Here is a 12,873-nt window from a genome sequence, read left to right as displayed (position 1 = left end):
ACTTCCTGATCTCATATGTCATGGTCCTCATTCCTACACACTTTCAGTGTTCCTTAGTCACACCTAACTTCTGAATCTCTTATCAATGGGGGTCAGGGTCAGCAGAGTCTCTCCTTGATTGACTGTCCCCAAAAAACAACTTTTCAGGAAGCACGAGCTCCCCAGTACATTTGCTATAGGTCCACAAACACCGGAGCATAGAGTCCTCTTGCAGATGCTTTGATAGTTCACTCTAAACAGGTATAATATTATTTGATTTGAAGACACTTTCAGAGTTTTAAGAGAATGAAAAGGTGGAGTCTCATTTGTAAGAAGTTCCTATAAAATATTTACAATTGCAAAATACTTCTTGTATCAACTACTTTCATTTCACTTGCCTTTAGCTCTCTCATTCCTGAAATTGCTCTTTGAAATAAATTATATACTGTGTCCTTTTTTCCCCCCCTCTGAATTCACAAAATCAGAGAGGGCCTTCTGAATATATATGCTTGGAGGAGGGCTGGTAAGACTAGTCAGGACCTCATTTAAAGGGTTCACATTAGGGGTACCTGGGTGGCTAGTGGGTTAAGTGTCTGACTCTTCATTTTGGCTCAGGTCCACGGTGTGTGAGATTGAGCTGTGGGATAGGGAGACTGCTTAAAGCTTCCTTCTGCCTCTTTCTTTCTCTCAAAAAACAAAACAAAACAAAACAAAAAACCAAGGGGATGGTTCAGGTTAAATCAGTTATCCTATAGCCACATAACTAGTTGCTTTGTAGCCATTTAAAGTAGGAATGTAGATCTATGTTAATACCATAGAAACAGGTCCACGATATAAAGTGGGAAAAACAAGTTACAAAACAGTTATTATACATAACTTCTGTTAAAAAAAGAAAAGAAAAGAAAAGGAGGGCCAGAGAGAAGTGCAGAGAAAAAGGTATGGATGGCTGGAGACCAAAACATAAGCAAACTTTGTTCTGGATTATGGGATTAGAAGTGTTTACTATTTTTTTTTTGTATCTTCATTTGTGTTTCCTTTTTTTTTTTCAGTTTATTTATTTTGAAAGAGAGAGAGAGTGTGTGTGTGTGTGTGTGTGTGTGTGCACATGCACATGAGCAAGCAGGGGAAGGGCAAAGAGAGGGAGACAGAATCCCAAGCAGGCTCCATGCTGTCAGTGCAAAGGCCGATGTGGGGCTCAAACTCAATGAGATCATGACCTGAGCCAAAGTCAGAAGCTTAACTGACTGAGTCACCCAGGTGCCCTTTCATCTGTGTTTTCTTAATTGTTTTCAATGAGCACATATTATTTCTACTATCCAAAAAAGCCCCTATTTTAAAAAATTTTTTTAAATGTTTATTTATTTTTGAGAGAGACAGAGCATGAGTATGAGCCGGGGAGCAGCAGAGAGAGAGGGGGACACGAACACAAAGCAGGTTCCAGCCTCTGAGCTGTTAGCACAGAGCCGGACACAGGACTTAAACCCACTAACCGTGAGATCATGACCTGACCCTAAGTTAGACACTTAACTGACTGAGACAGCAGGCAACCCAAGCCCCTACTTTTTTAAGTGGTCTTTATTAATAATACTTCACACCTTCATAGGTTGATATAATCCTGGGGAAGATTCTAATAGCTGGCCCTGAGGAGAGACAGAAATTGAAGCAGGAGGTAAAAGAATACCAAAGACATATTTCTGAATTATATTTCAATTAGATGAATACATTTCAGAGATTTATTTACATTTCTGCCTCCCCTAAGAGAATGTGTCTTCATGAAGGTCAAGTACAATGTCTCATTCATTTTTATAACTCAGTATCTAGCATTATGCCTGACATACCATTGGTGCTTAATATAGATTTGCTGAATGATTAAACGTATGAGTGAATGCCAGCCAACCAAGAATCAGCATTTTACTACTTCTAGGTGTAATGCCTTTATCCCATCCTGGTATATTTTATTTTATTTTTCCATTGTAATGTGGGAAATTAGCTACCCATTTTTATGCATCAGCTATCTTTGGGTTCTTAAAGACATTAATTAAAGGCACCGACAGAGACATTTCTGCTTGTAGATTCTCTTGTGTTTCCTTCCTGCCATTACTTCGAACATAATTCTCACTCAGAAACTGTCATTGACTTTTGTCAAAAATGTAAAATGAAGAGTTTGCCATATCTTTGAGGAATTCCCAATTTCTTAAGATGACTTTTGCATCATTTCTTTTTCCTTTCCCATCTCCACATTTATATTTCTCTAGATGCCATTTGGCAATTTTTCCCTCATAGAAATGTGACTTTGGGTTTTCAGTGCCAAGACCATTAAAACTGGCAATATCCTTTGCAAAAGAACATCCTGTTCATATGTTAGAGTTGAGGTGAGCCTTGTGGTTTAAAACACAACCTAAAAACGAAGCAAAACATTTTAAGCCAGTACTAGTCTAGACATGTATCAGGAATGTTAGGAGTATTTCACAATTTCAGAGGGGGTGCTTCTGGCTTCTGATATCCTTTCTCCCACTTAACATATATACAAATAGCAGCCTTTGTGATAATACCTTTACTTCATCTTCCTCCAGTTTCTATGGTAAACCTCTGTTAAGAGTATGCATTGTAGGGTTGCCTGGGTGGCTCAGTTGGTTAAGCGGCTGACTTTGGCTTAGGTCATGATCTCGCAGTTTGTGGGTTCGAACCCCGCATTGGGTTCTGTGCTAACAGCTCAGAGCCTGGGGCCTGTTTCAGATTCTGTTTCTCCCTCTCTCTCTCTGCTCCTCCCTTGCTTTCACTCTGTCTGTCTCAAAATAAATAAAAAATTTTTAAAAACTTAAAAAAAACGAGTATGCCTTGGAAATGTATGAACTGTGTAAAAACCAGATCATTGGCCCTGGATATACTACTCACCTCAAATGTTTGATTATGCTTATAACTTCTCAGATTGTCATTTCTACTAGCTTCCCACTCTCTCCTTTCATTAGCAGTATCCAGGGGTATCTTCACAAACTTCTCACATCTCAGTGTTTATTTTCTTCTTTTTTTTAAAATGTTTATTTATTTTTGAGAGACAAAGAGAGAACATAAGTGGGGGAGGGACAGAGAGAGAGGGAGACACAGAATCCGAAGCAGGCTCCAGGCTCCAAGCTGTCAGCACAGAGCCTGAGGAAGTAGCCTCGAGATCATGACCTGAGCCAAAGTCAGTTGTTCAACCAACTGAGCCACCCAGGTGTCCCTTCTTATTTCTTTTTAACTCAAGTATAGCTGACACACCCTGTTACATCAGTTTTAGGTGTACCACATAGTGATTTGACACTCAACACATTATGCTGTGCCCACTACCAATGTAGCTACCATCTGTCACCAAACAACACTGTTACAATACTGTATTCCCTATGCTGTGCCTCTCATCCCTGTGACTTAGTCATTCCACACCTAAAGGCTGTAACTTCCACTCCCCGTCACTCATTTTGCCCATCCCTCCACAGCTACCCCCTCTGGCAACCAGCAGTTTATTCTCTGTATTTATGTGAATATCTTCTCATTGTTTGTTGGCTGTTTGTGTTTCTTCTTCTATAAAGTGTCAATTTATGTAGTCCATTTTTCTGATTGGGCTTTTTTTTTAATCATTGTTATGCATTTATATGTATGTTTTGTATATTTTCTACTATTCTTTTTTCAGTTATATGTGTTGCAAAGATATTTTCCCAGTTTATGATTTGACTTTTCACATTTAGTGCCCTTTATTGAAAATAAGCCTAACAATTTTTTAATTGCTGAATTTATCAATCTTTTCCTTTGTGATTTTAGAGTTCTATTTTAAGAAATCCTTCCTTATCCAAAGTTCTAACCCCTTAAAAATGCAGAGAAACTGGATTGTTCATACATTGTGGGCAGGAATGTAAAATGGTACTGCCACTCTGGAAACGAGTATTGCAGTTTCTTTAGAAACTATACATGCAAATACCTTACAATCTAGCAATTGTGCTACTGAGTATTTATTCCAGAAGACTTATGTTCACACAAAAACCTGTAGACAAATGTTTATAACAGCTTTATGTATAATAGACAAAAATTGCAAACAACTCTGTGAAGAAATATATATTTGGTCTCTGCTCCCAGTTCCCGACACAGAGTTTATAAATCTCTTGCAATTTCCTAGATAAGAGGAGCATCTTTTGTTCTAATGAGGTGACTCGTGATGGCCTCCTGGGTAGCTTCAGGATGGGGACTGGTCACCAGGAAGACCAAGCCACAATCAGAAGCTTAGAATTCTCAGCCCCAATTCCCATTCTTTAAGAAGATTGAGTTAAATTGATCATGTCTACATGATGAAGCCTCCATAAAAAATCCTTAAACTATGGAGTTTGGAGACCTTCCAGATTGGTGACACATTAACTGCTGAAACTCCACTAAGCCCTGCTCTTAGGACCCTTCCAGATCCTGCCCTGTGTACCTTTTCCTCTGGCTGTTCATCTGTATCCTTTATTACATCCTTTCAGACAGTAAAGAGAAGTAAATGTTTCCATGAGTTCATGAGCTGTTATAGCAAATTATTGAATCTGAGGAGGGCACTATGGGAATCCCCAATTTATTGTCAGTCAGAAGTTCAGGAGGCCCTGACTTGCGATTGGCATCTGAAGTGGGGGGTCAGTCTTGTGGGACTACCCCTCAATCCACGGGGTTATGCACTAACTCTGGGCGGTTAGTGTCAGAATTACTTGTTGTAAAGGAAAAGCCAACAATTTGGCATCAGAAATGTTGTGAGTAAAGTAGAAGAAAAAGTATTTTCCTTTAAAACTCAGAAGTCCTTCAACAAGTGATTGGTTGAACAAATTGTGGGACATTCCCACCACAGAATACCAGTGGGTAGTAAAGAGGAGTGCATACTGATACATATCATAATCTGGGCAGATCTCCAGCGAATTACACTGAGGAGGAAAAAAACCAGTCCCAAAAGATTTATTCTGGGCAATTTGATTTCTATAAATTTCTTGAAATGACAAAACTATAGAAATGGAGAACAAATTAATGGTTGCCAGTCAGTGGGGTGGAGGGAAATAGAGAGGGAAGAAGGCGGTTATAGCTATAAAAAGACAACATAAGGGTTGTTGGCTACCTGGGTAGCCAGTTGGTTAAGTGTCCAACTTTTGATTTAGCTCAAGTCATGGCCTCACAATTTGTGAGATTGAGACCCACATCATGGGGTTCCGTGCTGACAGAGTGGAGCCTGCTTGGGATCCTCTCTCTCAAAATAAATAAATAAAACTTAAAAAAAAAAAAAAGGACAGCATAAAGCTCTATATTTTGACTATATCTATATCAGTATCATGTTTGTGGTATGGTAACACAGCCCAGCCCAAAGGTTTTCAATGAAGTGAGTTTGAATCAGAACCATCCCGGGGAGCTTTTAAATATACATATACCCTGGGGCCCTGGGTGGCTCAGGTGATTAAGCTTCCAAATTCGACTTCCACTCAGGTCATGATCTCATGGTTTGTGGGTTTGAGCCCCGCATGGGGCTCTCCTATGAACAGCTCAGGACCTGGAGCCTGCTTCGGATTCTGTCTCTCTGTTTCTCTCTGCCCCTCCCCCACTCATGCTTGGCCTCTCACTCTCTCAAAAACAAATAAGCATTAAAAAAAGGGTTTTTAAATAAATATATACATACCGTTCCATAGGGGTGGGTGGGCAGGAGTGCAAGTATTTTCAAAAAGTTCATAAAATGATTTTTTACTCACACATTCCTGCATGGCTCCAGGGTTGCAGGGCTTTAGAGACATTAGGGTAAGGAAGCATGAGCAGGAGAGCTCTGTTTTAGGAGAATGGCAAAATGAAGAATTAGACTAGGGATAAACCAGGCAGAGGAAACGTTTTAAAGAAACTGCCCCACAATGAGAAAGAATGAAATCTGGCCATGTGCAGCAATGTGGATGGAACTTGAGGGTGTTATGCTGAGCAAAATAAGTCAGGCAGAGAAGGACAGATACCACATGTTTGCACGTATAGGTGGATTAGGAGGAACTTAACGGAGCACCATGGGGGAGAAGAAGGGGAAAAATAGTTGGGGAGGGAGGCAAATCATGAGAGACTCTTTTATATATATACATATATATTTTATTTCTAGGAGAGAGAGAGAGAGAGACAGCGTGAGCAGGGGAGGGTCAGAGAGAGAGGGAGATACAGACTCTGAAATTGGCTCCAGGCTCTGAGCTGGCAGTCAGCACAGAGCCCGACGCGGGGCTCGAACCCACGAACCGCGAGATCATGACCTAAGCGAAAGTCGGACGCTTAACCGACTAAGCCACCCAGGCGCCCCAAACCATGAGAGACTCTTGAATGCTGAGAACAAACTGAGGGCTGATAGGGGTGGAGGAGAGGGGAGGGGGGTGATGGGCATGGAGGAGGGCACTTGTGGGGATGAGCACTGGGTGTTATATGGAAACCAACTTGACAATAAACTATTTAAGAAAAAATATATATATATAATAAAAATTAAAAAAAATAAACTGCCCCAAGAGTGCAAACAAAGGGATGGTGCAGATCATACTAGCTGTGATGGCCATGGGGACGGTCATATGTTAGCCAGGATTCTGTCCCATAAAAAGGAGCTTACTCTTTCCATATTTTTAGCTAAATATTGACATTAATTCCAAATGTCCATAAGTGGGTAAAGGATATGTTTCCAAGTCTGCAACAAAATAGTTACTTGTTCTCATCTCCCAAAATTAGCAGGCATCTCCACCACACCCCCTTCTGAGTGGTCCATGCACTTTCCCTGAGGCACAAGTTACTTCCAGGAGGACCTGATGAGACCTTTATCCATGGCCTTACCTAGCCCATCTCTCAAGTCACTCCATTTTCTGAATGATACTTGGAACTCAGATTTCAAACCATTCATCCTGCTAAACAGGTGCTTTTCCCCTGGTTTTGGTCTTACTTCCCCCCAGCCTGGAGCCCGGAAGGCATACTTACACAGGGGCAAAGCAGGACACTCTGCTGTGACCTCTCTGGCCACAGCCTCTCACCAGGGAGTGGTTACCTGTCATGCGCACTATTCAAAACCAGGAACCAAGGTGTGGTCTGAACTCCTTTAAGCTCAAGGGTTTGGGGGCTCTTGTTGAGTCCCCAGAGAAGAGTCCAGAAGAGGAGGATGGAAAGGGGTTGGCCTGCAGGGGGGAGATTCCTCCTCTACCTCACTGTCAACCTTCTGCTTCCAGGTAAGATGGGGCAAGAACAGGGCAAGATGGAAATGCTGTTCTGGATAAAATCCAGAAACCCTCTCATTCTTCAGAACTAGAGAGCATCTAAAATAGCTGGGTTAAACATTTCCTTTCTCTGTAGTATCTATGTTTTGGCTTCCTTGGAAACCGATGAAAAACCCATTTCACGTATCAGTATACACAACCCCTCTCTCATTTGCCTGCCTAGGCATCTACTAAACTGTCTATCCTTCCATTTATCACCTCTCCAAATCCCACCCCTTTATAGTGCCCAACTTTTCCTTTCTACCAAGATATAATAACTCTGAACAGAATGATGTGGGTCCTATTGGCAATAACATAGTTCCTTTCCCATCTCACTCAGGAAGATATTGCAGAGGAGGTGATGTGGAGGGGAAAGGGCAACACTTTCTTCCCCTGGGATATGTTTCTTTTTGGTTTGGAGATGCACCTTATGAGTTAGCTGATATGGGGAGGTAATGGATGAGGCACGAGAAAGAACTTGCTGGGCTGTAGTTACAGGAATAACCACAGTCATCTGGGGCTGGGATGCAGGTGAAGGGGGCCGAAGGGCTTTTACATTTCACTGTACATCTCCAACAAGCACACAGCAGATGATCAATGAAATCGTCTCAAAATAGTGATGATGAAAATGGCTCCCCCAGATCTTTGAGGAAGTCGCTGAATTGGAGAAGGGCACAGAGCACAGCACATAGTAGGTAGCTGATAAATTCACATTAGTGCAACGTTAAGTCCCCACGTATTTTACATCACAGTCATGATGTACTTATGATTTACTTCTTTCTAAACTTTTCCTTACAGGAAATGGGAAAATGTAAAAGTGGGAAGAGGAAATTAAGAAATTTTATTAGGGAAATTTTATTCGGTGACTATGAGAATGAATCATAATAGAGCTCGAAAGAAAAATGTATGGTCAGACAAAAGCCAAAACTTCAGGGTTGGGACTAACAGGAAGCATAGGACTCCCCAGAGAGGCTGTTTGCATATGAATTTGAGTGGGCTTTCTATGGGAGCAAAGCACAGGAAGAAAGGGCTGGGCCCAGGTTCAGCTCACCACATCAACTTCCACTATTTGCCTACCAGACCAGCACATCCTCCCCAAACCTGGCAGGAAGGGCTTGGCCTTTGTAAGTCTTGGCTGAGAAAGAGGGGCTCACGTGCCTCAAGCCATGTCCATGTTTTCTTTCTCTGCAGAGAGGTTCTCAGGCCTCAGTGCTGGTACTCCTCTCACTTAGGAAACACAAAAGCCCTATCCCACCTCACGGGGTCTCTGCTCTCTGCAGGAAGGTCAGACACTTTCACCATCAACTGCTCAGGCTTTGACCGGCATGGGGTGGACCCTGCTGTCTTCCAGACTATATTTAGCCAGAAGGATTTCCGTCCAGTCATCAACTACAGCATCCCCACTCAGGTCAACATCTCCTTCACTGTGTCTGCCATCCTGGACGTGGTGAGTTCTACGTTCTTTCCATAGGCTGCTAGTAGGGAACAAGGAGTCTTCACCCTGGTAACCCAACCTTGCACTGGTCCACTGGTGAGCAATCAGTCCTCGAATGCCCTACAGGTTAGATGTCCATCCTATGGGCTGGAGAGACATGAAGGGGAACACTGCAGTGACATTTCTGCAGGGAACATTTGTTCGGAGTTCTGCCCCTATAGGCAGAGAAGAAAGCATATTTCCAATGGGCCCCATGCTGGTTTCTCCGCCTACATTTGCCATGCAACCTGCATTTTTTGGGCTTACCTTTTTTTAGAGACCAGTGACTGAAAGCTGACACATGGGACCATGTAGGAAACAAAGGCAAGAGATAGACTGAGACCTAATCTCAGGACATTAATCATTCTGAATGGGGACATTTTTTGTCAGGATGCACAACTTCAGCTGCTGACATCATTTCTGTGGTTAAAGTTGGTATGTAACTCCAGCTTTGTTCTCTTTTCTTTCCCTTTTTTCTGGCCTTGTTTGCAAAAATCACATTTGGCAGTGTCAGAGGGAATAGATAAGTCCAACCAAAATAGGGCCCATGATGATGACAAATAGCTTTTTGAGCTGCCAAAGAACTTTGAAAGGTATCAATGGAAAATATAGGAAGCGGGGTGGTGGTGCAATAAGCTTCAGGGCCCAAAGGTATCCAGTACCCAGCTTAAGGTTTCCCTTGAGTGTGTGTGTGGTGGGGATGGGGGGGTGGGTGGGATTGAAGGTGTGGTGTGGTTGGGTGGTTCAGCTGGTTAAGCATCTGACTTCAGCTCAGGTCATGATCTCAGTTTGGTTTGTGAGCTCGAGCCCTATGCCAGGCTCCACTCTTTTTCCCCCTCTCTCTGCCCTTTGCTCACTCAAGCTCTCTCTCTCTCAAAAATAAAAATAAAATAAATAATAAAGATTTCCCTTGAGTAGGAGGTGAAAAGCCAAGACTTTGTTAGCTAGAGAAGGGGGACCTTATTACCAGGAAGAGAAAAAGAATCAGAATTTAAAAGAAATTAAAAAAAAAAAAGCAACATGCATAACAATGTGCAAAGTATAAGTTTATTTGTGTAAATAAAAATGAATGCTGGAATATATATTATTTTCTGGAAAGATACCCAAGAAACTGTTAAAAAGGAGATTGAGTTGGGGATATGAACGGAGTTGGAGTGAATTGAGAAAGGAGAAGCTTGTTTTTTATATTATACTTTCTGGAATGGTTAAAGTTTTATCCTATGCCTGTAGTATATACATTTAGGGGGAAAATCCATACATATGAATATATATATTAAAAGGAATGGAAGGGTAGATGCTGACATAAACTAGCTCCAGGTATCAGCCATAACCAACCTTCTGTGCTCTGTGCTCTAGATCTGGACTAACCCATTCATCAGCTGGGATCCAGAAAAATGTGGTGCTATCAGTAAACTCGCTGTGACAACTGAGAACCTGTGGCTCCCAGACATCTTCATCGTGGAATCGTGGGTGCCGGGGCTAAGGAATACTGGAGCAGAGATCCTTCTGCAAGTAGCAGGCCAGGACGGTGTAGGGCAAACCAATTCTGGGGGCCACCAAAAGTTATTTCAGAGAGAAGCACACTCATGGCTCACCAACTTCTCCCACAAAAATAAAAAAGTGGTAGGCAGGAAAGATGGCGGAATGGCCACAATGAGTAACATTGGGAAGCCCCACCTTAAGAGAGAAACGTAAGCTGGAGCGCTTGGGTGGCTCAATCAGCTAAGCGTTCTACTCTTGATTTTGGCTCAGGTCATGATCCCGGGGTTATGGGATCGAGCCCCACATTGGCTCCATGCTGAGCATGGAACCTACTCTAAAAGAGAGAAAGAGAAACTTAAGTTGATGTGAAACCCAGAACATCTGCCTCTCTCCCCTTCTGTCACTTAGCATGGATGTGGATCAGACCCCAGAAGGCCTCTCTGCATATCTGACTAATGACGGTCACATTGTGTATAATAAACCAATGCGGGTGACCAGCATCTGTAACCTGGACATATTCTACTTCCCCTTTGACCAGCAGAATTGCACACTCACCTTTAGCTCTTTCCTCTACACAGGTGAGTTGCAGTGAAGGTTCTGGGATGGGATAAAATGAGATCAACCAGTGGACAACAAAACAGCACACACAGGCAAATTTATTCTTTGTAATGTCTAAAAAGGGGAGTGTGGGTGTGGGGTGGGGGTTTTAACCCTAGGAGGAGATAAGACTTCTGAGAAAGCCCAAAATTGAAAAGAGGAAACTGAGGAGTGAGCAAGCCATGTTATGGGGCAACCAGAAAGAGTCACTACAGTTTTCTAGTTCATTTCTCTGAGCCCTGCACAGAGCAGGTGCTAAACAGAGTGTTGAATGAATGTTTGTCTCCCCTGCAGTGGAAAATATGTTGCTGGGCATGGAAAAGGAAGTGTGGGAGATAGCAGACACGTCACGTGACATCGTCCGCACACAAGGGGAATGGGAGCTCCTGGGCATCAACAAGGCCACCCCAAAGATGTCTGTGGGCTCCAGTCTTTTCGACCAGATCATGTTCTATGTAAGCCCAGAGACTGTGAGATGTGTCTGTCGCCCTTACCTCCCTCATCAGACCTTCTTAAGTCACAGAGCTTCTCACTCCTTCCCCTCTCCCAAGTCCCCCCAAACAATTTCCCTTTCTGAGCCTGCAAGCACTGGCATAAGTCTTCTTTGGTAGGTATGGGAAAGTCTTTTAGTCATGTGAAAGCCGCTTCTCATCCAGCCCCAGAAAGAGCCCCTGTTGGATTGAGAACATTAAGGAAGGAAGGGGCTGGAATCATCCCTGTTCCCCTTCAGTCCTAGCTTCACTTGGTTCTCTGCTCTCTCCTCCCCCTAGGTGGCCATCAGGCGCAGGCCCAGCCTCTACGTCATAAACCTTCTGGTGCCCAGCAGTTTTCTGATTTCCATTGACGCCCTCAGCTTCTATCTGCCAGCAGAAAGCGAGAATTGTGCCCCATTCAAGATAACACTTTTGCTGGGATACAATGTCTTCCTGCTCATGATGAATAAACTACTTCCAGCTAGTGGCACTCCCCTCATCAGTATGCCCACTTCCTCACCATTGGAAAGTGGGGGGGGGGGGGTGGAAAGGAGGCAGGGTAGGCAGGTACACTGGCTAGATGTGCCAAGGCAGCTAAGGCAGAAAGGAGAAAGCAGTCATCTCAGAAAGGGCTCTGTTTGTGACGGAGAAAAGGGGGGATTGGTGGTTCTTCTGGGCCTCAATCATGCATGATCCTTACCCCTATCCCAGGTGTCTACTTTGCCCTGTGTCTGTCCCTGATGGTGGTCAGCCTGCTGGAGACCATCTTCATCACCTACCTGCTGCACATGGCCACCACCCAGCCCCCACCCATGCCTCGGTGGCTCTACTCTCTGCTCCTCCACTGCACCACCCCATGGAAGTCCTGCCCCACTGCACTCCAGAAGGAGAATACCGGCCCAGGCCTCATGCCCACTCACCTGCCTGGTAAGGAAAATCTGCACTACCCATACTCTCTACACTGGGTATATAGAGTCCCCAGTTACCACTTCCCCAATCTTGTCTCCTTCCCACTTTATAGGTGAGTCTCTGTCTTCTCCACAGGACTGAAGGAGCCAGGGCAGCTGGTAGGGAAGGAGCTGGGGTCCAGAGAGGCAGAGCTGAATGGGGACTCAGGATTGACAAGCACCCAGCTAGCTGACTTGTGGGTGCAGTTCAGCCACATGATGGACACCTTCCTCTTCCGCCTCTATCTGTTCTTCTTGGCCTCCTCCATTATCACAGTCATCATCCTCTGGAACACCTAGGAGCTGAATTCTAATCGTGCAAGAGCAACTTAGTGTTCAGGTTTCCTCAGCTTCAACTGACCATTGCAGAGTCCATTCCTCTGCTCCAATTTGCATACACAGTCCCAAATATGCCAGGAACCTGGCTCCAGGGCTTAAATAAACCTCTGCAGCGTCTCTTAGAAATAGGACTATATTTGGGCACCTGGGTGGCTCAGTCGGTTAAGCGTCCGACTTCAGCTCAGGTCATGTTCTCACACTTCATGAGTTCGAGCCCTGCATCGGGCTCTGGGCTGACAGCTCAGAGCCTGAAGCCTGCTTCAGATTCTGTGTCTCCCTCTCTCTCTGACCCTCCCCTACTCATGCTCTATATCTCTGTCTCTAAATAATAAATAAACGTTAAATTTTTT

At 43.7% G+C, this 12,873-nt stretch overlaps 1 protein-coding gene across 1 annotated transcript; it reads left to right on the top strand.

The window, feature by feature from the left end:
• The first annotated feature begins 7,117 nt into the window (after positions 1–7,117).
• On the top strand, positions 7,118–12,484 carry LOC120238125 (5-hydroxytryptamine receptor 3C-like). The gene is made up of 9 exons (XM_039241720.1): positions 7,118–7,184; positions 8,492–8,658; positions 9,076–9,120; positions 10,042–10,151; positions 10,576–10,745; positions 11,059–11,219; positions 11,535–11,739; positions 11,949–12,164; positions 12,282–12,484. The coding sequence occupies exons 1-9, from the start codon at positions 7,118–7,120 to the stop codon at positions 12,482–12,484; spliced, it is 1,344 nt and encodes a 447-aa protein (XP_039097651.1).
• The last annotated feature ends 389 nt before the right edge of the window (positions 12,485–12,873 follow it).

Source organism: Hyaena hyaena, unplaced genomic scaffold (assembly GCF_003009895.1).
Source record: "Hyaena hyaena isolate Hyena2069 unplaced genomic scaffold, ASM300989v1 scaffold_199, whole genome shotgun sequence".
In the NCBI taxonomy this organism is placed as follows: Eukaryota; Metazoa; Chordata; class Mammalia; order Carnivora; family Hyaenidae; genus Hyaena; species Hyaena hyaena.
The sequence above is the reverse complement of the archived record's forward strand: the minus strand, read 5'-3'. Positions and strand labels throughout refer to the sequence as shown.

Excerpts from the sequence above, each read along its gene's own strand:
- LOC120238125 (XM_039241720.1), top strand. The coding sequence starts at position 7,118 with ATGGAAAGGGGTTGGCCTGCAGGGGGGAGATTCCTCCTCTACCTCACT. Across the intron at positions 7,185-8,491 it reads TGTCAACCTTCTGCTTCCAG|GAAGGTCAGACACTTTCACC; the intron begins GTAAGATGGGGC and ends TGCTCTCTGCAG. Across the intron at positions 12,165-12,281 it reads CATGCCCACTCACCTGCCTG|GACTGAAGGAGCCAGGGCAG; the intron begins GTAAGGAAAATC and ends TCTTCTCCACAG.